This window comes from Hermetia illucens, chromosome 4 (genome assembly GCF_905115235.1).
Source record: "Hermetia illucens chromosome 4, iHerIll2.2.curated.20191125, whole genome shotgun sequence".
NCBI lineage: Eukaryota > Metazoa > Arthropoda > Insecta > Diptera > Stratiomyidae > Hermetia > Hermetia illucens.
In genome coordinates, this window is record NC_051852.1 from 74,756,340 (window position 1) to 74,781,339 (window position 25,000).

The window sequence follows — 25,000 nt, forward strand, 5'->3', positions numbered from 1 at the left end:
ACGTGACGGTCATGGTATCGTTCATAGATTTCTTCATTGTGTAGGCTACGGAATCGTCCATCCTCATGCTAAGAACCCAAGTCTCCGAGGAATACATGAGGACTGGCTTTGATCCTATGGTGAGACGTTTTGAGCGGAACAGTTTTTGTAAGCTGAAATAGGCTCTGTTGGCTGACAACAACCGTTCGCGGATTTCATCATCGTAGCTGAAATTATCAACGGTCTCAAAGTAGTATTCTCCTATCCTTATTCTTCCCATTTGATCAGTGCGGTTCGATGTAATTGGTTGGTTGGTTTTCGGTGCTGACGTTGCCACCATATACTTTGTCTTGCCCTCATTGATGTGCAGCCCAAGATCTTGCGCCGCCTGTTCGATCTGGATGAAGGTAGTTTGTACATCTCGGGTGGTTCTTCCCATGATGTCGATATCGTCAGCATAGGCCAGTAGTTGGGTGGTCTTAAAGAGGATTGTACCCCTTACATTTACCTCAGCATCACGGATCCCTTTCTCGAGAGCCAAGTTAAAGAGGACGCATGATAGGGCATCCCCTTGTCATAGACCGTTGTTGATGTCGAATGGTCTTGAGAGTGATCCTGCTGCTTTTATCTGGCCTCGCACATTGGTCAGGGTCAACCTAGTCAGTCTCTCATGGCCGTGTATATTTTTACCCTGGCTATGCTATCATAGGCGACTTTAAAGTCGATGAATAGATGGTGCAACTGTTGTCCATATTCCAACAGTTTTTCCATCGCTTGCCGCAGCGAGAAAATTTGATCTGTTGCTGATTTGCCTGGAGTGAAGCCTCTTTGGTATGGGCCAATGATGTTCTGGGCGTATGGGGCTATCCGGCCTAGCAAGATAGCGAAGAATATCTTATGGATGGTACTCAGCAACGTGATATCTCTATAATTGCTGCACTTTGTGATATATCCCTTTTTATGTATGAGACAGATAATGTCTCTTTGCCAATCGTCAGGTATTGATTCGCTGCCCCACACCTTGAGCACAAGTTGATTAACCACTTAGTGTAACTGGTCGCTTCCATATTTAACTAATTCGGCTGTGATTCCATCGGCTCTTGGTGACTTATGATTTTTAAGCCTATGAATTGCATGGACTGTTTCTTCTATACTTGGTGGTGGCAGTATTTGTCCGTCGTCTTCAGTTGGGTCTGTGAAGTCGCTTCTCCGCTCGACGGAGTTCGTGATAAGTCTCTGCGCGCGCCTGCGTTGTTTGAGAATGCAACATTACTCGGTATGCGGTATTCTTCCGTTCCGTTGCTAGCTTACATTCATCGTCAAACCAGCCGTTGCGACTGGGGCCAAGTATCTTTGTGGGCGTATCAATGATAACGTTCTTCAGGTGGTTGTGAAGGTCATTTGTTGATGCTTCATCTCCAGGACCTCTATTGACTGCGGTTATTGCGGCATCCATTTCCATCTTATAGGTGGCGCGGAGGGCTGTGTTATGGATGGCTTCAGTATTCACTCTCACCTGATTGACAGAGGGGATTGTAGGTGGTGTCGTAATTCGAGCTCGGAGCACTATGCCAACGAGATAGTGGTCCGAGTCTATATTGGCCCCCCTATATGTTCTGACATTCATCAAGGCTGAGAGGTAGCGGCGATCAATCAGCACGTGGAATTTGGTTGAAAGTGGTTCCGTCTGGAGAGGCCCACGTATGTTTGTGAACCGCTTTCCGCGTAAACCAGGTACTTCCAACAACTATTTCGTGTGATACTGCTAACTGGATAATGCGCAATCCGTTATCATTGGTATCCCTATGTAAGCTATGGGAGCCGACGTATCGCCTGATTACGGGCTCCGTCCCTACTTGACTGTTGAAATCTCCAAGTATGATTTTGATATCATACTTGGGACAGGCTTCGAGGTTCCGCTCAATTGCCTCGTAGAAGTTATCCTTCTCCGACTCTGCAGTCTCCTCTGTAGGGGCGTAAACGTTTATGAGAGCAGAGTCTTTCGCTTATATTTTCAAAGCTGATAAGAGCAGGTTTGGTTTTTTGGCCGACTAAGAAACCTACTCTGAGCACATGGTTTACTGGATGGCCACTATAATACATGGTGTAGCGGCTCTTCTCCAGGAAACCGGTCCCTGTCCATCGCATCTCTTGTAACGCTGTTACATCAGCCTTATATTGGAACAGCTCGGCTAGCTGCTCAGCTGCATTCGGTCTGTACAGGGAGCGCACGTTCCATGAGAAAATGCGCAAATCGTTATTCCGTTGTCGTTGCCGGGTTCGTCGTTGTAAAATCCACCTTGTCTGAGGCTCCTTCCGTGCCTTCGTAACATCAGTTTTCTATGTAGGATTGTTAGCCCTACCCAACTCGCAACCTGGAGGACCAGTTGGTACATTTTGTCCTATTTGTAGGCGCGGGAGACTCGCCTTCATCCTTGTCCCAGCGATCGCCACGTAGAGGTGGAGGTAGGGTTTGGTAGTAGAGCTGTTGGTGTTGGTTCAGCAGGCGTTTCCCAGGTTTTATGCTCTATCGTGGGTACCAATCCACGTTTCGCACTGGGACCTATACTACCCTTTGACCGCCATTTTATTTACCGCTAAATAAATAAAGTCATTTGTATTTAATATCTTCTAAATTAACTCATTTACAGGGAAGGCCAGAGGAACTGGTTGCATTTCAGATGGGTGACAGAAATAATAAAATAGAAACAATAGTTCAAAGCAGATGAATTTAGATTTGTTTAGGGCTACTTATGAATTCCTCTGACATTTGAAGCCGGGTTGGGTGTTTGTCGTAAAAGGTGTCTAAGGGGATAGAAATTTGAATGCTAGTAATATGTATATATCGATATTATTTTGATCATGAAACGTCAACCAGGCTTCGAATGGGATTTAATGACTAGATCTTTAACTACCGAGGAAGCGCTACGCTTTTCGAGGATCCATCGGTTGCTAGCGTTTTCCAATTTCAACAAAAAATCGGCCGACATCGACTGGACTTCTGGGCATAACCGAAGTGAGATGGTGGAACTCTGGAAAGTATTCCACTCCCTCTTGCGGATACAATAGAAAGCGGGTGTAAAATTTTTTCACAGAATATGGTGGTGTGGGGTATCAAATGAAAGGGCTCAATTAGTACTCGAAACTGATGATATTTTTGATACCTGTTGAAACAGGTGATTGAGGCCTCAAAATGTGTGCCTCAAAAAGTGTAACAGGTCTCGTTCTCAGAACCTATCCAACGGAAAAATCTAAAAAAATCACAACCGTGCATCCATACGAAATCTTGTCCTTAAAATAATCCCATTCCGATACCTGGTAAAGTAAAGCAAGCAATAGTATATTACCATATTTTAAAAATTTATCCAAAAACTCCCCTTAAGTTCAGCCTAGAAGTAAGTAATAATATAATGCATAATTTTTGAAGGTTTGACAATCCAAATCCAACTGTTATTAACAAAGGTATAGAAAGTAAAAAGTGTGTATTTACGTAAATTTATCGCACTCTAAGACGTGTATGTCGTCACCATCATGATCGTCGGAATTGGAGTTAGGATATACATATGTTTGTCGTTGCCGAATTGTTGGAGTTTGAAAGTGTCATATATATACATGAGTAGGAAATTTCTCAGGCAAATGAACACAAAACTTTTGTTCCCGAAACGTCCAGTTTCCGGTATTCCGATTTGGTTGAAAAACAGTATTAAACCAAGTGAACTTTAAATAGTTATTTAGAAAAAAACCATTTTTCCTTTTATGTCGGGAAGCTACAGTTGTAGTGTTGTATAAAAATAAATGAAATCAAGCTGAGAATTTGGTCGCCTAAAATATTTGTATGATATTCTTTTGATAAGACTTTAAAAAGAAAAGTAATTTTGACTAAATGCCATTTCCTTTTTCTTACAGATAATTATGATTTGTATGAGGTAGATGGGGTACAATATGCCGATTTTTTGTCTGTTCATAACATTCAAAAACGGCAAACACTACCCGAGTATAAGCAAATAAATGCAGGAACACCTCCAGAAGACGTCAAATACAATGCACCATTACAAAACAAGGAGGATTCAGATGTGAAGCAAGAACCGCCAGGCGTGTTGGACAGTGGAGGAAATGGAAATGCTTCCGTAGTCGATGCAGCGTCTTTGCCGTCCATACATGAGAAGCAATTATTAGGTGTAAATGGTACAGGACAGAGAAAAGATTATACAACTACGAAGAAACCTGAAATTGTTTCGGAACCTATAAATCCAGTGCCTAAAGTAACCAAATTGTCCACACCGAAAAAAGTAAATGTAAATGCAACCGATTCAATGACTATGACAGACACTATAATAGACGAAGTAGACCAGCCAGAAAATAACACTAGGAACGAGTTAACGAAGTATAACATAACAGAAGTGAAAGAAGTATATATTGAATTTAATGAAATTGGAGAGTAGTTGAATAACTGGGAACATTTCAGGATTTTCACCTCTATTATAACAGTTCTGTGCTTGTGGATAAGGAGCTAATTGCCCAATATTGGAATGAGTTTAAAAACATCACTCCAAACTCAATGCTATCGAAATCACATAGAAGAGCAATGGTAAATGAATAGAATAGCTTCTTTCCAAATGATATAACTACTTATTGTGTTTTGGTTAGACTGTGCATCTCTCGTTTGATTTTCCTTTCTATGGTCATCTTGTAAGGAATGTAACTGTTGCAACCGGTGGTTTTCTGTATACAGGAGAATACGTGCATTCTTGGCTTGCTGCAACGCAATACATAGCTCCTTTGATGGCCAATTTCGATACGAGCCTGTCGGAAGAATCTTTTGTGAAATTTGTAGATAATGGTATGTACAAATTTTATATGAATATTTTATTGATTCTGTGATTGCTTTTATATGCGGGATTCATCGTTTGTAAGTGGAGTGTGGCCGCATTGATATCCGAATCGATCGTTCGGCACTCCTCTTATTTAAATTCGAGTAACTCCGGAACAATTTTGTCAATTTTTATTATTTTTTTCAATATTTTCATCAATTTATGTATATAAGGGAGAAAGGTAAAATTTGATCGAAGTTAATTTGAAAGCAATTTTCTGAAAACGGAAACTGCCGAATATGTATTGTTATGTCATTTTATTCGTTACAAACTACAGAATTATTGAATTAAGGACTCATTATTATTCGCAAACGTGGCTAGAAAAAAAAACAAAACTTTATAAATTTGCTCTCAGATTTCTTCAAGGCAACAATTTCCATCAACTGCAGTCAACAAATAGTTTTTTTTTTTCAATTCAAATAAAACAGCATAAAATTATCTTCAAAAATTGAATTTCGCACTCGCTTCTTATTTTTATTTAGTTCCCCTTGTAGCGTTAATCTTCAAATCAATAAAAAAGATCAAGATTACATCCAAATTTTTTGAAGGCCTTATTGTATGTATTGTGTAGTTTTGTTTTTCGTACCTAACGCGAGAAGAAAAAAAGGATTTCGTAAAATTTACAAAAAAAGATCGGTCCGAATGTACCAATTTTGCTGGAACTTATTAAAAACGATGCAATATAAAAATTTTCCGATGCCGAAACGGTTACACTCCTCTTGAGATTAACTAGTATCGGTACAGGCAGGATTTAACATATATTTTCATCAATATTTCTCTAACCGACCATTGTTAGATCAATTGTATTTATTCTAAATTCTCAGCTTGTCTTCGATTTTCCACTGGAATCTAAGATGGAACCAGCCACACTTTCTTCAGATATGAAAGGTTTAACTACTCAATTATTGAGAAAGAAATATAGTTATATTTTTGGAATGCCATTCCACCCCACTGTTTTAAAGTGTAGTGTAATCTCATAGAAAATTGATTTAGTGTGATTTGATCAGCAATTTGTATATTTAATGAAAATATTATTTTGTATGGTGTATAGAAAAAGTTCTTTTCGGAATGGATACATTCTTAGTGAATATCCGAAATACAACCCCTCGATATCATAAATTTCATTTGAATGGTTTGAATGGTACCCAAATTTAAGACAGTTGCTCTAACATTCAAATTTCAGCCCTTAACTTCCTATTTAAAGGAAATTTGAAGAAGAATCTTATCAAATCAAATTTCTTTTGATATTGGGCACGATTAACAATTTTCGATCTTTATTTCACATTCCGGATAGCTGAGTGGTTAGAGCGCAAGGCTGTCGTAGCGGAAGGTCGCGGTTCAAATCTCACTGGTGGCAGTGGAATTTGTATCATGATTTGACGTCGGATACCAGTCGACTCAGCTGTGAATGAGTACCTGAGTCAAATCAGGGTAATAATCTCGGGCGAGCGCAAGCTGACCACATTGCCTCCGAGTGTACCGTTACGGTCTTGAATGAAGTGCTCTAACACACTTCAAGGCCCTGATCCAACATGGATTGTTGCGCCAACGATTATTATTATTATTATTTCACATTCCACTCTGATGTAAAATAATACATAATATTTTTCTACATTCGTCCTTCATCATAATTCCCATACTATCAATAACTTCAATTACAACAATCTTTAACCCTTTCCGAGTAAATCACAGTGAGCCACCCTGAACTGTTTTCAACTTCAAACGTCAAAATTAGTTTTATGATAATTCAGTATATTGTGCACAAACCACCAAAAGCATTTGCACTCAAGTATTATCAAACAAAAGTAATTCCGAATGGAATTCAAATGCTATAGTGTGATTGCCCTATATGGCTGGAAAATCGCAAGCAGACATTATTCGTGAGTTCAAACTCATGAAAGTGAATAAAATGGTTGTGACTCGTATCATAAGCCGTTACAATAGTACTGGTAGTATTGCCAAACGCTATGGTGGAAATGAAGGCTCGACTTGAAGGAGATCCCCCTCGTAGCAGTAATCAAATAGCCAAAGAACTTAAAGCTTCCCGGCGAAGCATGTAAAGAATATTGAACAAATCGGGAAACCGCAAGCTAGACGCTTCAGGTATGAAAGGTTTTGTGTATTTCTTTTATAAAGAGATTTGAGTGTGCATTTGTCCCATTAGCATGTAGCACGTAAAATATGCATATATTACGTGAAAATAGCCACTTTCAAGTGATATTGACATTCATAGTCTTGACTTTGCAGAGGAACGACAGTTTTGACCTAGTATAACTTTGTTAGTAATAGTGCGATTTTCACCAAATTTGGCAGGATCATGATCTATACTGTAGCCTACATTGCTGCAAAATTTTGTGATTCTAGGGTGAACTTAAGGGGGGTTTTCCTGTCAATTACTAAAAATTGTAGTAATGTACTATTATTAACTTTATTTGAACAGGTATCGGTATAGAGGGTATTTCTGAGCCTAGGCACCATATAGTGGCAGCCCCCTGATTCAGATTTTTCGGTTTGGTAGTTTCTGAGAATGGGTTCGTTAAAAAAATGACCATTTTCAACCCCCCGCACGCCCCACCTTTTCAGGAAAAGTCAAAACTAAGACCGGCTTCAAAAAGTACTAATCGAGACCTTTAATTTGATATCCCACATGACTATATTTGATGAAAAAAAAATGTATACCCCAATTTTGCAATTACAACTTAGGAAACATGCCTATACAAATATTTAAGTTTCTAAATTGGGGTCCACCTCACAGTGCACACACTTTTGGACGTAAGAATACGACCGTATTCGTATTCACTTATGTAAATTCGAAAATATTCACTTATTCGAATACGAATGTACTCGTTTTCATAGAAAATCATCGTACGAATTTATTCATATTCGTATTTACGTGACGTTCCAATAAGATTGGGCACTGTTTAAAAGGCTCGTATGAACCAAGAATGGTTAAAAAACCATGTTCCAAACTTCATTTTGTACATACAGTGGATTTCGAATTCACCAGGCGCAAATCCGATGGACTATTCCATCTGGTCCATTTTGGAGAGCAAGATAAGGATTAAAAAATATGCCACGATTATACGTGAATGGGCCAAAATTCCGAAAGACCACATTCGTGTAGCATCCAAATCGTTTTTTTTTACCGTTTGAACGCCATAGTCAACGCAAAAGTTGGCCACATCGAGCTTTAAAGTCAATGGATTCTGAAATGTTGATTATTTTCACACATTTTTGTCATTTGAACAATAAAAAATAATTTCACACGCAAAAATTATGATCGTTTAAATAGGAAACATCATTTGCGCCACCAATTTCGACAAGATTCCATTTCATAAACTTCAAAAAAATAAGAAAATCGCAATCAGTACCATTTTTTGTGTGTTTATCTTCATCAAAAGCATTGCACGGGGTAGTACCACGCTTCCCAAGTGACCTGTGACGCATTTACCAAACATATTTCGTTAATATCTACTGCATACACCTCATTCATATGGTGTGTCGTATTTCTTATTGGAAAAAGTCCACCCAAAATGTAATATTTTTCTCTAATTTTAGCTGGGTGCAGCCATTAATTATGTTATAAGATTGAAAAAATGGAAACCTCACGCAGGAAAAAACATGTTTAGAGAAAAAACGTTTTATTACTGATTTTTATTGTGTGGGAAACGTTCGACACGCACTTCGAAATATATTCACAGAATATAGGGTTGGAGAAAATAAAATGTCGTATTTTGTCAATAGATTGTAGCATTTAAACATATCTTGTATTGTACTTATCGTATCGGGTCATACGGCGATTTGAAGACGACAATCTGTACAACAAGTGTCTTTTTGACAGTGTTGTGATCGTACGTTTCAGTCTCAAGTTATAGCGCGTCAAAAATGGAGTCCACCAAGCAAGAAATTCGTCATATTTTACGTCTTTACTACCTGAGAGGTAAAAATGCAGGGGGTTTAATAGAGGGGGGATAATGAAGTTGCCTTCTAAATGGCAACAAGTTTGCGAATAAAACGGCGTATATTTGACTTAAATCGGATAATTTTAAGTATGTTAAATAAAGCGTCAAATTTCCATCACAAATACGAAATTTCTTTTTCCCCAACGAATGAAACAAGATAAGTAATGGGAGAATTTTATATCACTTGCCAAGATTGGTCTGAACATTGAAGTCGATGGTAACCGACCAAAAGGCAGGCCGAAACAACGGTGGCTTGATACGCTCGATGGGGATTTAAAAGCTTCAAGATTGCATCCAGATCAGGCATTTATAGAGCCAAATGGTGACGAGCCGACCTCGCTTGTGAGCGGGGCAAAGGCTGAAGAAAAGGACGAAGGGAGAATTTTATATCTGCAAATCATCTTTTAACCCGTGAAGTTGAACATTACACTGTACGACTTTCTAAGTAGATTATGAACGGTGTATTATATCATTCAAGCCTCTGCTGTAATTCCGCAACTGCATATATCTTGCATGATTTTATCTCAGAGCAGCACACGGAAATCGACTCCCATTCTTACTTAAAAATCGAAAACTTGTGGCCAATTCTTGTGTATGAATTTGCTTATAGGCGCGCCAAAGTATTGATGATCTTCGTCTAGGTAGGTATCGTTTAGTTTTGAGCAAGTCGATTAACCTTGAGGATTTGGCTATACTAAACAACATATATTTATATGGGGAAATTTTGGTGAAACTTCTTCTTCAGACTTTGTCTCGTCTTGATAGGTTGCGCCATTTTGCTCTGCGAAATGCATAATCTGGATTTAGTCGCGATACGTTCAAATCGCCATCTAGTATATCAATGAAACGAAATGAAATTTTTATTACCAACAACCATTCTCAGAATAGCTTTATTCTGAAAATGTTGTTTGGTTGATGAGAATTTCTCTAATCTCTTTCAAGGGAATAACAAACCATATAATCATGTTGGAGGATACATTTCGAGATCTCGTCAATTCTGAATTGTTTTTTTTTAATTGCTTTTTTATCATTATTCGAGGTCTAGCACCACCAATTCGATATCCCTAAAAGCTGTCTGGCATCCTGGCCTATGCCATTGCTTCATCTGAGGCAGGATCTACCACACCTTTTTCTGCCATATATATTGCCCCTATAGACTTTTCGGGCTGGATCGTCCTCACCCGTACGGATTAGGTGACCTGCCCATCGCAACCTGTTGAGTCGGATTTTATCCACGACCAGAGGGTCATTTTATCGCTCATAAATTTCATCGTTATAGAGGCTACGGAATCGCCCATTCTCATGTAAGAAGCCAAAAAAACTTCGGGGGATTCCTCTCTCGAACGCGGCCAAGATTTCGCAATTTTTCTTGCTAAAAACCCAAGTCGCCGAGGAATACATTAGGGCTGGCAAGATCATTGGCTTGTACAGTACGTAAGAGAGTGAGACGTTTCGAGCGAAACAGTTTTCGTAAGCTGAAATAGACTGTTGGCAGCAAAGAACCGTGCGCGAATTTCATCGTCATAGCTGCTATCGGTTGGGATTTTCAACTCTAGATAGGAAAAATTTTCAACGGTCTCAAAATTATAGTCTCCTATCTTTATTGTTTTCGTTTGACCAGTACGATTCGACGTTGTTGGTACTTTGGCACTGACGTTTCACCATTATTTACTTGGTCTTGCCTTTATTAATGTGGCGTCCGAGACCTCGCGCCGTCTGCTTGATCTGGATGAAGGTAGACTGTACAGCTCGGGTTGTTTCAATGTCGTCAGCATAGGCCAGTATTTGGGTAAACTTGAAGAGGATGGTGTCGCTTGCATTGACCTCTGCATCGCTAGGCATTTTCTCTAGGGCCAGATTAAAGAGGACGCATGATATGCCCCGTGTATTAGACCGTTGTTGTTGTCGAACGATTTCGAGAGTAATCCTGCTGCTCATTTTTATGTATGGGACAGATAATGCCTGGTTGTAGGTCGGCACGTGTTGATTCGCTGTCTCACACTTTGAGCATCAGTTGATAAACCGCTTGGTGTAGTTGATCGCCCCCTTATTTAACCAATTCGGCTGCAATTCAATCGGCTGTGCTTCACACACTGGTTGCATTTCAGGTAACCGCGAACGATGGCGCATAGGTGCGGTTGACGGACTATACCCCGCTAACTAATGAATGGCAACCATATATGCACATATATATATTTCTAGAATTAGTCGAACAGTGAGGAGCATTTTAATAATAATAATATTTTATGTGTTATATGTTTTCATAATAGTAATGTTTTATGTTGTTCCGTACTCGAACTGATTATCGTTACTTAATACCCTGAGAATTAAGAAGCTCCTTTTAAAAATACAGCCGCAACTTCCGTAATTGGAATTCTTACTTGTATTTTCATATATTCGTATCACAAGGAGTGTGCTACACACTAAAAGAAAATCGTTTTACAATTTTTATATAACTGTCTATTTACAATCAACATACTACTTATTAAATCCTTATTGATATTTGAGTGATCAAGTATCCTAGCTAAATACCCATTCTAATTTTATACAATATTTCGCACCTAAACTTTTTGTTTTGAATAAGCTGACTGGGGCGTGTTCTGCAAGTATACAATTTTCGGTTTCGCTTTGTTTTTCCCGTTCCCTTATTTCCGATAAATGACATCATCGATTTTTTTTCACAAGATTGATTTTCCTTGTATTAGTTGCAAATTGCCCTTTAACAACCCTTTCAAAACTTGACCTTAATTCGTATGCGATTTTGGCATAGATCAATCAGATTAAGAAAAAAATAAAATACCGCGATTCGCGATCTGGAGGTTTAGAATGAACATGAACATGAAGTGCAATCGCTTTTACATTTTCTACTTGAAAGCACTGTTTCGTACTTTTGTGTGATGTCCACAGAAGAGAAACGTTATTATTCAGTAGTTCCTGGTACTTCAAGGAATCGATTCCATTGAATTGAATCCCAGAAGTTACAGGGGGTTCAGAAAAATGTATTCGAAATAAACAGTTCCCGGGATACGATGTTTGTAATTTGTGACGAATAATTTTAGCCAATAAAGAACATTTCCCTTGAAATTGTTTCTATTGTTTAACCATCGACTAACAAGCAAACTTCCAATTTGAGCTATGGACAGATTTTTGTTAAATACTGGAAAGCCGGGAATCACACTATTTGACTATGTACTTTACGATTGCAAATTCATTTCCCCATCTTTGTTAAAAGGTAATGCACGTCATTCATTGCATGCTTGGGAGTTTCAAGTTTCTATCCATCCACCAAATTCCGCGCCAATATGTACAACCTAAAATTCGACAGATGTTGACAATAGCTTTTGATGTACAAAGTCTTTAATTTGCAAATTTTTGTAATATCATTTCAGGTACATCTTTTACAGTGCTCTGGGAGAAAGTTGCTTTGCAAGACAAACCGGAAGTTGGAACATTTACTTTTGCAACCACTTTACATAAAACCGGTGATATAGTTTTTACGTACTTCAGTGTTCCAATTGAAATTGAAGCTATACAAGATGACAAGCATCCTGTAAAGGTGGGGCTGTCGGATGCGTATATAATAGATAAATATGTATTCTGTAAGTTATTGGTGCGTTTTCTTCCGTACACTTTATTTACTTCTTTGTCTTTTTAGTTGCGCGTAGGAAAACTATTTACGAATATCACCGAGTTAATTTCCAAAGTCCTCATATTCAAAACGATACAATAATCTACTTGGCGGCTCAACGGACGTGTCTATCACTGAACGATTGCGTTTCGTGTATATCAGAAAAACTAAATTTCGATGTAAGTTGTTTTGCACACTTGGGAAGTTTTTAATGTTATTCTAATGATTTTTTTGTTCACAGTGCAATTGGTGCCCTACATTGAATAAGTGTTCAACTGGAACCGATAGGAAAAGGCAAGAGTGGTTGAAAAAGGGTAAGCTAGCCATGAAATTTCATTGATCAAAGCACTTACACAGGAAATTGTAGGTTGTGACAGAACAGTAATAACAGAGGAGTCGTTTTGCCCCGCCTTGGGCGAAAAGGGTAATAACGCAGCTCAACAAACTAATGACACAGCAGTAGCTTCAAATTGGGAATCAAATCTCTATTCGAATTCAGAGTCTATGCATAATGTTAACGATGTAACGAGAAATGCCGAAGCCAGTCAGATGGGACAATCAGAAAAAGAGAACGACGGTAAAAGAGTCGGTCTCGTATTAGGATTTATGCTGCCGATTTGCTTGATAATGAGTGCTTTACTATGGGTGTTCTATGCTTACAGAAATCCGCATACAAAAAGTGGTCAGCTACTTATACAGGTAAGTGTTTAATTTCATTTAGCATATTAAAAAGTCAATTTCCTCTTGCTATTTCAAGCAAACACACGGTCTAAAGGTTCGTAAACAATACTGTGTATTTTGGTAAAAATGTAAACAACGTATATTACATGAAAAAAGTAGGATTCTAATAAGTATCAGTTGAATTACCTTTCTAAAGCCGAAGCATGCATTATATTTGTACTATTCTGTCTTTTTGTTAACCTCAACACAAATTTTCGGCGTTACTTTACAAGTTCCAGAGGAACATGGAAAAGCTTAAAAGTAGAATGCATACATATATTCTATCCAAATGTGTTGATGAGTCGATAACTATGCATCAGCATTGGTTTTAAATTATTTCTTTTTTATTTAAAACTTCTGATTGTATATTTTGTATAGAGGAAAGCTTTATTAAATTCGGGTGACTGTCTGTCTGCCTATCTGCCGCACGCACTTTTCTCGGAATCAGCTGTAGGTATTGACATGAGGTTTGGTGAACATACCAGAACTGTGAAGCCTCGCACATGTAGTGAATAGCAAAGTTATAAGAGGTCAAAGTTGTTTCATTGCATTTAAGCCATCATAAAATGTTATTACATTAACGTAAATAGCCTGATATAGCGAAGGCTCATATGTCACGAGAGTATTGCGATAATATCATTTTAATTATAAATTACTGTACTAGATAACATTTGCACCTCACTAGAACTACAATTAACGACCTTCCCCATCAACAAACCTGCAAAACTACTGCTCACGGCCTTACTCATAGTCCTAACAAAAATACAATTGTAATAATACGCCTCGCAACGTTCCGTGTAGTAAACACAAAAGATTCAAACTAGTAATTTGGAATTCTGAGATTCTGTTGCGTGAGAAAATATTCTCAAACGGACTTCTGTAAACAGATATGCACAATCTAAATTAAGAGGGCACTATGGGGAAAGTGCAACTTCAACACACTTGGTTGCTTGTGCAACATCAACGTAACTTGGTTATTACTTAGAATAATTTAGACTGATTCTGCTTAACTAAGTGAATTGGCTAAAAAAGCGTAAATGAATGTGCAAAGTAATTGGCAAAAGTCGATTTGATCACAAGTGTGTGGGAAAAGTTGGTCCTCACAAAAACCAGTAATTTTTAAGTTGTGTTCAATTTTTCTTCCCGACCACCACATGGCAATCGCCATCGTGGCTACTTTACTTATTTTACTGACAAACGATATAGCACAATAGTATTAATAAAAATAAAACTAGGTAGCTTGCTCCTACTACAATATATTTTAATAGTTAGTAAATACGTATTTCGAAAGCTACTTACTCTCTTCCTCAGTACTTAAGCTACCGATAGCTAACGATAACTACAATAGTATTGTTAAAGTCTCCATGATACTAAGGCAAATGAACTATTTGAACTTTTCAGAGCAAACTCGTTATATAAGTGGGTGTTGAAAATTAATACCCAATTGAAGTTTAAACTACGAAAAATTGAACGATCATAAACTGAAAATATAGTAATATACCAGAATCTTCCCTCGGACGCCACCTTGCCGGGGTGGGGTAGGTAGCCTGCAGTAGCTCACTACTATACTACTAATTCCAAAACACATAAATATGAAGACTACGAATTTTAAAAATAGGAACTAATGGTTTCGTCCACGGCAAAGGCAGAAGCTGCCTCACCTCTGCTCTGGTGGAAAACGCGCCTTTATAAAATCGCAAAAACACAAGGGTGCGAATTATATCCACGTTAAACTGCCAATAGTTTGAGCCTAAGCTAGACTAAATCTAGATTATTGTTTGGGGTAATGTCCATATCCACTTGATGTTGAACCGGACCAAATGGAGAATAACTTGCTCTCAGGTTGCTCACGGACCCCTCGCTTTGGGACATAGCATCCAAGCATTCAAAAATAGGATTTCGGTTTCGTCTAGGGCACGGATTTTAACTCTCCAAATGGTAAGAAGTAGCAGACTTCCAGTCCACCCACGATATTGTGCAATGGACGGGAAACTTCAGGCTAAATTTGTTTGGAGGAAAGGGCATCAACATTTACTGCACCTCTTATAAGATCCAGCGTGTATTTATAAGGGGGAAGACATATTCAAGCAAGGGGCGTACAAATGTCATGTGTAATGACTTGATGATCTCAATATTTTTGAACTCCTTCGCAGGTCTTTGTCATACTGCAATTGAATTCACCCAATAATATTTCAATCAATTTTTCTTTTCTGAAATTTCTAATTGAGGGTCTTCTTCCTCTGACTGATCGCAATAATTTTTTGATACATCCAAACACAAGCGGGAATCGGTCTTCTTTTACACAAAACTAGATACCTGAATATACACCTTCGATTTACCAGATAAAAACAATATATGACGTTGTTGCACTATAACACATATCCATTGTTTTTGTATACTGATACGCATTAAAACAAACGGCCACACGTAAAAACAAAATTGTTATAATTTTCCCTTTAAGGTTTTGTAAATCTACATAGAAAATACAAGTTTAACTTAATATAACTTTGTGAATAACAATAGGAAGTTCATCCTAGGGATGTACAAGAATACAATTCATAATATGGCAAACAATATAGTCCAAATTTTACTAGTATAACATAAGAAATTTAAAGTAAAAATTGTTCTTGCTTGAGTTGACTTCAACTTTAGACATCATAGAATGTGACATAGGCTCTCCCCCTCATCATTATCAAACTTAATGTTGTGCAAATCATAAGCCTACAGCAGCATATAAAATGTTATGCCAACATGTAGAAACCAATTTTACCACACAAGGTGTTCTCAAAAACTACACCAAGAAGACTATCTTAGGCGAGGAGTTTATGAATGGAAGCAAATCACGGACGATTGAAAGTTTATTCCTTTTACTTTTGTATTGATTGATGCGCCAACGATTATTGATAGACCAGTAGCTTACTCCAAACTACAATTTTATTTTATTAAGTGTATATATTTCGACTTCCATTCATCGATCTCTTGGTCCGACTTCATTCCACTCAGAAGATTGAAAGATCGATCCTTCAAGTTAAGAGGAGTCACTCTACAGTCTGCGTTACAGACAGCCGCATGCAAGGGACTCGCCAGCTCTTTGCTGTAAAAATAAGCGCGCAGCGAGTCGACTTGGCGATGATGTTATGCCGCCACGTTATTCAGTACCCATAAAAGGGGGTTCAGTGCCATACAAAACCAAAAGGGACTCAACAGATCCCCCTGGAAGATGCTCCTTCGCATACGGATTGGCTCTGAAGTATTAGCACCCTTAGATGTACGCACCGATAAGGTGGTATGCCACCCTTCCATGACTGTCGCCAAAAACTTTATTAGTTTCGGATCAATGCGATACAGATGTAGGACATCGATTAGCCATGTATGTGGGATGCTATCGAAAGTCTTGGCATAATCGATATAGCAACTAAAGAGGCTTCTTTGGACTCTAGTTGCTTGTCATACGACTACCGAGTCGATAATGAGTTGCTCTTTGCAACCCCGTGAACCAACTCGGCAGCCCTTCTGCTCCTCGGACAGAATGTTGTAGGTCTGGAGGTGTACATTGACTCCTCCACTAATAATGGACGTTATGAATTTGTAGAGGGTTGGTAGGTAAGTAATCTGCGTGGTCCTGCACCTTGTCCTTTTTAGGGATAAGGCAGGTAATCCTCGCAGTGAGGAAGGTTGGAAATTCCTCCGGCCGATTCATTACCTGGTTTATAATCTGTGCAAACTGACTGTGTATGCTAGTAAATTTCTTATACCAGAAATTCTGCACCCGATCCAAACCTGGGCCTCTCCAATTCTTCGAGCTGTTTATGGCTCGTCAAACTTCCTCTTCGGTAACATCCGCAAAATTCATGCCAGGCGTATTGGCATGGCGGGTACCTTTGGCAGTGATCCACTCAGCATGCTCAGCATGCTGGGCGGGTAACCCCCAAAGTCCACCCCAGTATTCTTTCACTTCTTTCGATTCGTTGAGAGATGTGAAAAAGCTCCGCTGGTTACTCGCCGTAACCGACTGCATATGACAGAAAGTTTCTGTTTTAGTGTGTCCAGAATTTCAATTACGGGGGTTTCACTGGGGATGGCACAGTTCCGGTAAACCCTCTGCACTTTATTTCTCGCTCGTCTGCTGGCATTACCAGTGCTGATCTGAATCGATCTAGCAATGTCCTGCCTTATTGAGTCAAGCCGACGTGCCAGACGAATTTTCCGTTGTGGATCTCTTCGGCCACTCAAACCAATAACACGAAAGCGAATCTTCTGAGCGTGCAATCTGACAGCCGTAATACACAAGTGATTGTAGTTGTAGCAGCAACATATCAGCACACAATCGAGATGAAATCTCATCATTGATTTGAGATAGAATACCTGGAGTTGCTGGAGATGCAAAGAGCCTGGGAATACCTGATACAAAGGATCCATTTCCAAGAATTCTGTACACGCTCTTTGGAATTCGTCCCGAACCTCAGCGGAAACCTCAGCTGGTCGGCGGAGAAGAGTGTTTCGGCGAGTACTGAGACTGTTGCCTGCAGTGCGTCGTGGTGTTGTTGATGCCGCCGCCTCTGCCCCTATCGACTCTCGGTTACCAGTTTCCCCGATGACCTCAAGTCGAAGACGCTCCCTGATGATGGCCGGGGTTGTGTCGCTGCGAGTTATAAAGCGGTACTTGTCTGCGACTCGCTGCACAGTTACGTGCGCGAATTGCGGGAAACGCTCGACGAATCTCTGGTGCAGCAAGGGCGATAAGATTTACCCGCCCCCGCTGTTATTTCGTAGTAAGAGCGGATGATGAATAGGTTCATTTCTTCAGTTTACTTCATCCGCTGCCTACGCGAACCTGCTGAACTGGTCGCCACAGATTGTGGCGAAATAGCCACCCCTTGCTGTCCATTACGGGAGGTCGACCCAGTGACCAAGTCACACGACTCCCGCCGGTTGTCCGTACCGGATCTCAAGTTTCTCCTTCTTCTCATTAAGTGGATTTGCATTTTATACCTAACTGCCAGGTGTGTGGATAGCTTCCTCAGTGAGTAATCTACAAGACTACAAAGTTCCTGCACTTTCCTCGCCTACCCCCTAAGACGCTGCGATGGCGCACATTCAGACTAGCTATCTGGATGGAGTCAAGACGTTGTCAAATCAATATCCAGTGTATCTGCGATCGCTGTTTACGAAGATTTTTGTGTTATTTCCCATTGACTTCGTTCAGGACAGTCTTAGCTAATGAGTTCTCGTTAGTGCGAATTACATGATCGAACTGTCGAATATGATAAAATATATGATAAAGGTTTTATCCAAAGTGTGGAGCAAATTTGATAAAAAATAAACATTTTGTCTAAGAAATAATGTAATTTTCAAATACATTGGTTCTACACATAAGAAAGACTTATATAGTGAAGAAACCAAGTACAACATAAAGTGAGTTAATATAGCTAAATCGGCATGTTTCTTCACTTATTCGTTTCTTTATGTCGATCATCAAAGAGAGCCTGAATTCTTTTCCTTCCTGTATCAAGTTTAACCCGTTACTAATGCTTCCAGATTGTGATTTTTGAATTTTTCCTAGATAGTAAAGTTACAGCTACCAGTAAATAAAGATAGTAAAGATAGTAAAGTTACCAGCTAAATCAAAAGAAATTTCCTAATCCGAAGAGTGCTGATTTATCCCTGTCGCAGTCGCAATAATTGACTTTTCTATTCCGAGGGCAGTCGAATGCATGCTATCACTATCGCAGGTTGTCCGAATCTGGCTAAGGAAACCAGAATGGTAATATTCTGCTATTGCTCATTTGCCAAGCCAACGATTTCGGGAAAATAAAGCCAGTGCTTTCTCTTAAAAGCATGATATCGGTTAATCGTGCCATCTATCTTTATTTTTAAGTTCTTGCAATTTTAAGAAAAAAGTTATTGAAATTTAAAATAATAATCATCACTCTGTAGAATTGAAATTTTACCGAAAAAACGTTTATCAACTGGTAGCGACAAAAACATTTTACTACTGCGCTTACTTTTGTCCGCATCTGAATATGTTTCCTGCCCAACTTTTACTCCCATATTCAATGTGTAAATAGCGATAGAAAGATATTGATGTAGAGACCTATTTTTTCGTAGCATTACTAGATTATAATTTGAAATGTTTTCCTGTGATAAAGTAGCAAATGTTTATCTCTTCCTAAATGAGATTCACACGGATTCATGCTCCAAAATACAATATTCTTTCCTATCCACATATATTTTTGTCTTTTAATATTTTAAGTACTTTTTTCATGGATATTTTGACATAATATTAAGGATGTTTTTTTGTTTATTCCAGTACCGTCCTAGCCAGTGGACATGGAGGAGGGGGGAAGCCAGATACACGGCAGCAACTATACACATGTAACTATATTCCTCATGATACTTAGGAAGGATCTTAATACAGTAATTATAAACATAATGTAAATTAAAAAGACAAATCATCACACTGAATAAATAAATGATGTATTTGAGATGAGCCACTATTTGGCGATGACAACTGAAAATGCGTAAAGTAGGAAATTAATTATAAATCATCCACGGCTTATATTTTTATAAGTGACAAATATCCATTTTATACAAGAAAGAAATTATAGAAATAAATTTTTTAATTATACAAACGAAAACAATACAATTAAATTATTATGTGTATTTTACAACACACGACTTTTTTGTTACTGCTTTTCTTTTTTTATTTCAAAATTTGAATTACTAACAAATACACTCGCCTTTAATCGGTTTTTAATAAATATTAATCAAAAAACTTGCGTCCATCGAGTGGTACTTTTCAAATATTTTTGCAAGTCTAGAATACGCATGTGTTTATCCATCGTTGTTATTTGCATTAAGATCAAATGCCGAGTTTTGTCCTTTTTTGTTCCTGTGATATGTTGTTAATTAACTCTATCAGACTTTTGAAGCGATTCAAACTTTATACGGCGTCCATAACATTTGAATATTCTAATCATTCACCTTAGTGTTTTGTTTTGAAATAGTAAATTTGATTCTGAACAACTATTGACATCAAAAATTATTATTTCATCTGAAAGTAATTTGGGAAAGACGTTCTGTGTATTTAATTGAGAACAGTTGGTAGCTTGTGCCATGTTGAAAATGTTGACATTCAAGAATGGAATCTCATAAAGTTAGGAAAAAGTTAGTTTGTCATGCAAAGCAGGCGAAAAGCAGTCAACTGTTCAAAAGTAATGCATTTATCGTAAAGTGTTTTGAAACGAAGTTTTTCTGAGGAGATACTGGTCTGAATGCTTTTGAAATTTTTCAATAAATCAACTGCATTTTGGGTTTTTATGTTGTACGAGTATTAATGGCGCAATAATATTTTTATCCGCCAAAAGGGTGATGGCAGCTCTTCTGAAGCCGTAGGCGCATGTTTTCAATAGCAAATGAACTAATAGCATGCTTAATGGCATTGATATTTTACTAAATATTTTTTATGATTAACGGTTGATACTACTGTTGCGTTAATAGTTTTAAAAAAGTTTAAGTTGGGTGGAACCAGATTATAATTATTTTTGCACATTTCAAATTAATAACTAAACGAAAATTGTTAAATATTTTATTTACATTTAAATTGAATTGAAAATGCATACGATTAAATGTAAGCTTACTATACATTCTTGTAATTTTAACACGATAATTGTATATTGCTTTTTATTTTGGTAAAAATTAAATTTTAAATAAATGTCTTTATGAATGTATAAGAAAGTGTAAAAGTATTTCATGTTGCTCAGCTTGTGTACAAATAGCTCTTACTAGTTGTTTGTAATATCAGTATATGTGCGACCCCTCCACAAATAAATTCACATCCACTAATTAACATTTATTTTACCGGATTTGGACAATAATGGGACGGAGTTGTGAGCAAGAAGTCTACACACAGGAGGTCCAAATGCTAACCCGATGCTTGGAAATCATTGCAACAGTACGCTGTCTTGACTCAACGACCTACGCGGATGCCTTCTACGCACTTTCTATTACGAGAATTGGTATCGCGTGGGTCTGCGTGGTTGCGTGCACATAACTACATATGCCGTAACAATCTAAATGAACCAAGTGTCAAGTCGAACGTTCACCTCTAATTAACATCTTAAGACATTTGTTGAATTATAATTTGCCAAAGCTAATAGAAGAAGACTTACTAGTTTATAGTCAGCAATTTCTAAATCTATCTTAATAATATTACTCCACGTTGGCAAATTGGACAATTGTTTATGACTTGTCACTATCTGTCAGATATACTGTCTCACAGGACATCCAACGTCTGACGTAATAAACACTGCTCTATGGGGATGATGTTTTCCTAAGGTCTTATAGCACAGCAGATCCTGAGCAACTTTTTCAGAGCAGAATTATCGCCCCATGCAACACGGTCTGAAACTTGATCTGAAGAAAACAGAATTTTTGACAACCGAACCAACAGAAACAGAAAATCTTCTGTCGAGCCAATGATTCACTGTCTCACATGAACTTTTCTTTGAAACGATTACACTTTCTCTGGCCCTGCAGACCCTACAAATTCCAATGATAGGTCTTACGAAGGGTTGCCTCTGTTCGTCATGGTCGTGCGACCGCGTTGTTCAATTTGAAAAGCCTAGGTGCCCTGACTCAAAAGTAGTAAAGTCGCTGGACTCAACGGTCTCCCCGCAGAGAGCGCTACACCCACTCTTATGGAAATCCAGGAATCCAGGACCTCTAGAGAGTGGAAGATGGGGATGGTCGTTAAGATTTGAAGGAAGGACGCCTGTTTTGGGTGTGTCAATTGGAGGGGTATCTGCGTGCTTGAGGAAGTTTTCGACAGCGTGAATAGGAAGTGTATCTGTCGTGCTTTCGCAGGAGGGATACTTCGGAGAAACTAATAGCTATTATTAGAGCAACATATGATGGCGGAAAATGTCACATGCTGCACCGAGGTAAAATCTCAGAGGAAAGTGAAGTCCAAAGCATATTTCAGCAAACACCTCGCTGTCCTGATACTATATCAAACGAAGTAGTTGGTGAGCATACAGGTCCGTTACCTGTGGGTAAATAGCAACACATATAAGTATTCCTTAGGGTTGCAGTCAATTGATAATTGTTTTGTCAAGAAATCCGCCTTTCTCTGAGGAGTTTGCAAATCTTCGGTTTGTCCATACGTGATTGACCGGTTACAGCTTTTGGACTAAAATAAAAGTGGACGCATCCGGCTCATTACATATAGTTAAAAAATCCCACGGACCCTCTTTCCGCCCAACCGTACCGAGGGGCGACCAACCTAAGGATGGGCTGAAGGCAACATCCAAAGGCCCGCATCACAGCGATGATACCGTTTTAACGCAAAGTGTGTGCGACCATGCGAAAATGTATTACTACATCCCGATTGTCGCAAACACTTCAGCCAATGACGCGGAGGTTCTACACTACAGAGACATGGATCTTATATCGAAGACAGTGCGGATCAAGACTGAAACCCATTAGGTCAGATTGTTACCGGACAGGACTCTTCGGACTATAGCACAGGTTGTAAGGATAACCGCTTTTTGCATCTCCATGTATAGTCCAGCCCTAAGATCGAGCGTTTTCAGCGCTTTATGTAAGTTCTGCGGAACTAACCCCGTCGCTGAAATTACTACTGGGACTACTTCGATCTTTTGTAGTCTCCAAGTCTGCTTCATATCGTCTGCCAAGGGGCCGTAGTTCCGGATTTTTTCGTGCTGTTTTTCAACAGTGTTCCGATCCAACGGTACGGCTATATCGATTATAAAGCACGCTTGTTCTTCCTTCAGAAGCAGAACTAGATCGGGTCTGTTATGATTAACACTGTGGTCGGTGGCAATAGTGTGATCCCACAGTAGTTTGACTCGATCATTTTCCAAGATTCTATGCGAAGTATACTTATAGTAAGGATGGTAGGTTGCCAACAGAGCCTATTTCAGCTTACAAAGACTGTTCCGCTCGAAACGTCGCACCATAGGGTCAAAGCTCTTACTGTACAAGACTATGATCTTGCCAGTCCTCATGTATTCCTCGGAAACTTGGGTTCTTAGCAAGAAAAATTGCGAACTCTTGGCCGCGTTCGAGAGAAGAATCCTCCGAAGAATTTTTGGCCCCCTACATGAGGATGGACGATTCCGTAGCCTACACAATGACGAAATCTATGAGCGATACCATGACCGTCCGGTTGTGGATAAAATCCGGCTCAATAGGTTACGGTGGGCGGGTCACTTAATCCGTATGGATGAAGATGATCCCACCCGGAAAGTCTATAAGGGCAATATCTATGGTAGGAAAAGAAGACGAGGCAGACCCTGCCTAAGATGGAGCGATAGCGTGGGCCAGGACGCCAGACAGCTTTTAGGGATATCGAATTGGTGGACCTCGGCGCAAAACCGGGATGTCTGGAGTTCCTTATTAAGGCAGGCCTAGACCGGATACCGGTTGTTGCGCCGTTGATGATAATGATGATGGTAGGTTGCCACTAAGTTATACTTCAACGCAAGGTTTTGATGGAGAATCTTGCAGATGGAGTTATGACGATTGGTGTACTCGGTACCGCTCAACATCCTGCACGCAGATGTTATGTGCTGGATGGTCTCCTCTTCACAGTTGCATAACCTACAACTGGAGTTGGTGATTGAGGAGTCGTGAAGAATGTACCGTTTATATTTTTTTGTTGGGAGCGAAGCATCCTGAATGGAAGTTAGGAATGCTTCGGTCTCATAGAAAAGTACACCATTTGTCAACAATTTGTTGGAGGCTTCGATGTCAATACCTGACAACAACAAATTTTTGATATGACCTCCGTGAATGGGTTTCTCTTTCCACATGTCGATCTTCTGTTGGACTGAAGTAACATTCGACATGGGATCCCATTCTCTGCCTCTCAAGTTCAAAGGAGATAATTTATTATCTGCCATGACGGTAGCCTGATGTATTTGGCTAGAGGATTGTTTCTCATAGAAAAACGAAGAGAATGCACTTGATTGTAGTGCAACGTTTTTAAATCAAGTACCCCCCTTCCTCCCTGATGACGTGGGATAGTGATCCTCAATTTTTCGGCAGCTCTATTATGCATGTTGTTGTTTGCAAGAACTACCCTTACCCGTCTATTGACAGCTTCTAAATCAGTATTACTCCACTGTATCACACCGAAAGTGTATAGAAGGACGGGAATGGCGAAGGTGTTGATTGCCATGATTTTATTTTTCCCGTACAGCTCAGTTTTAAGGACAAGATCCAGACGCCGTTCAAATTCCCCCAGCAACTTACATTTGATTATTGCCACAGCAGGTGTTGTTGCTTGCAATATGCCGAGGTATTTGTAGACGTCGTCCGAATCCATGCCTTCAATTCGGATGTTATTTTGGCTGTATCCTTCGTTGTCGGTGTGTTTTCCCCGAACAATTGTTTTTATGCGACATTTCTCCAAACCCAACTGCATGCCGATATCCCTGCTGAACTGGATTGTAATGTCCAGCAAGGAGTGAAGTTGGTTCTCGTCTTTGGCATACAATTTGATGTCGTCAATGTACATTAAATGGCTTAATGTACATTTCGACAATATGCTATGCTTGACTTGGATGCTTTGCTGTATTTGCTTTCATGAAAAAGATGGGATAGCGGATTGAAAGCCAAACAAAACCACAGTGGGCTTAGAGAGTCGCCTTGGAAAATGCCACGCCTGATTGGTATCTCTCCTGATGTTTGCGAAGATACCGATAGCTTCGTGCTCCAATTCTTCATTACTATTCTCAGTAGAAGAACGACATTCGGGTTGATTTTATACAAGCGTAACACTTGTAGTAACCACGAATGTGATATGGAGTCAAAGG

The 25,000-nt window shown here is 39.1% G+C and overlaps 1 protein-coding gene across 2 annotated transcripts in view; it reads left to right on the forward strand.

Annotated features, from left to right (window-relative positions):
• Positions 1-20,893, forward strand: part of LOC119656278 (plexin domain-containing protein 2) — a 35,587-nt gene extending 14,694 nt beyond the window's left edge. Inside the window, exons 2-10 of one of the 2 annotated variants that reach the window (XM_038062704.1) lie at positions 3,886-4,388; positions 4,445-4,567; positions 4,627-4,819; positions 12,202-12,411; positions 12,468-12,619; positions 12,682-12,754; positions 12,808-13,139; positions 13,198-13,215; positions 19,471-20,893. In XM_038062704.1, the coding sequence (XP_037918632.1) occupies positions 3,886-4,388; positions 4,445-4,567; positions 4,627-4,819; positions 12,202-12,411; positions 12,468-12,619; positions 12,682-12,754; positions 12,808-13,139; positions 13,198-13,215; positions 19,471-19,539 (1,673 nt within the window). In that variant the 3' untranslated portion in view covers positions 19,540-20,893. The remainder of the gene's footprint in view (positions 1-3,885; positions 4,389-4,444; positions 4,568-4,626; positions 4,820-12,201; positions 12,412-12,467; positions 12,620-12,681; positions 12,755-12,807; positions 13,140-13,197; positions 13,216-19,470) is intronic. The other variant, XM_038062705.1, reaches the window with a different exon arrangement.
• Positions 20,894-25,000: the final 4,107 nt, after the last annotated feature.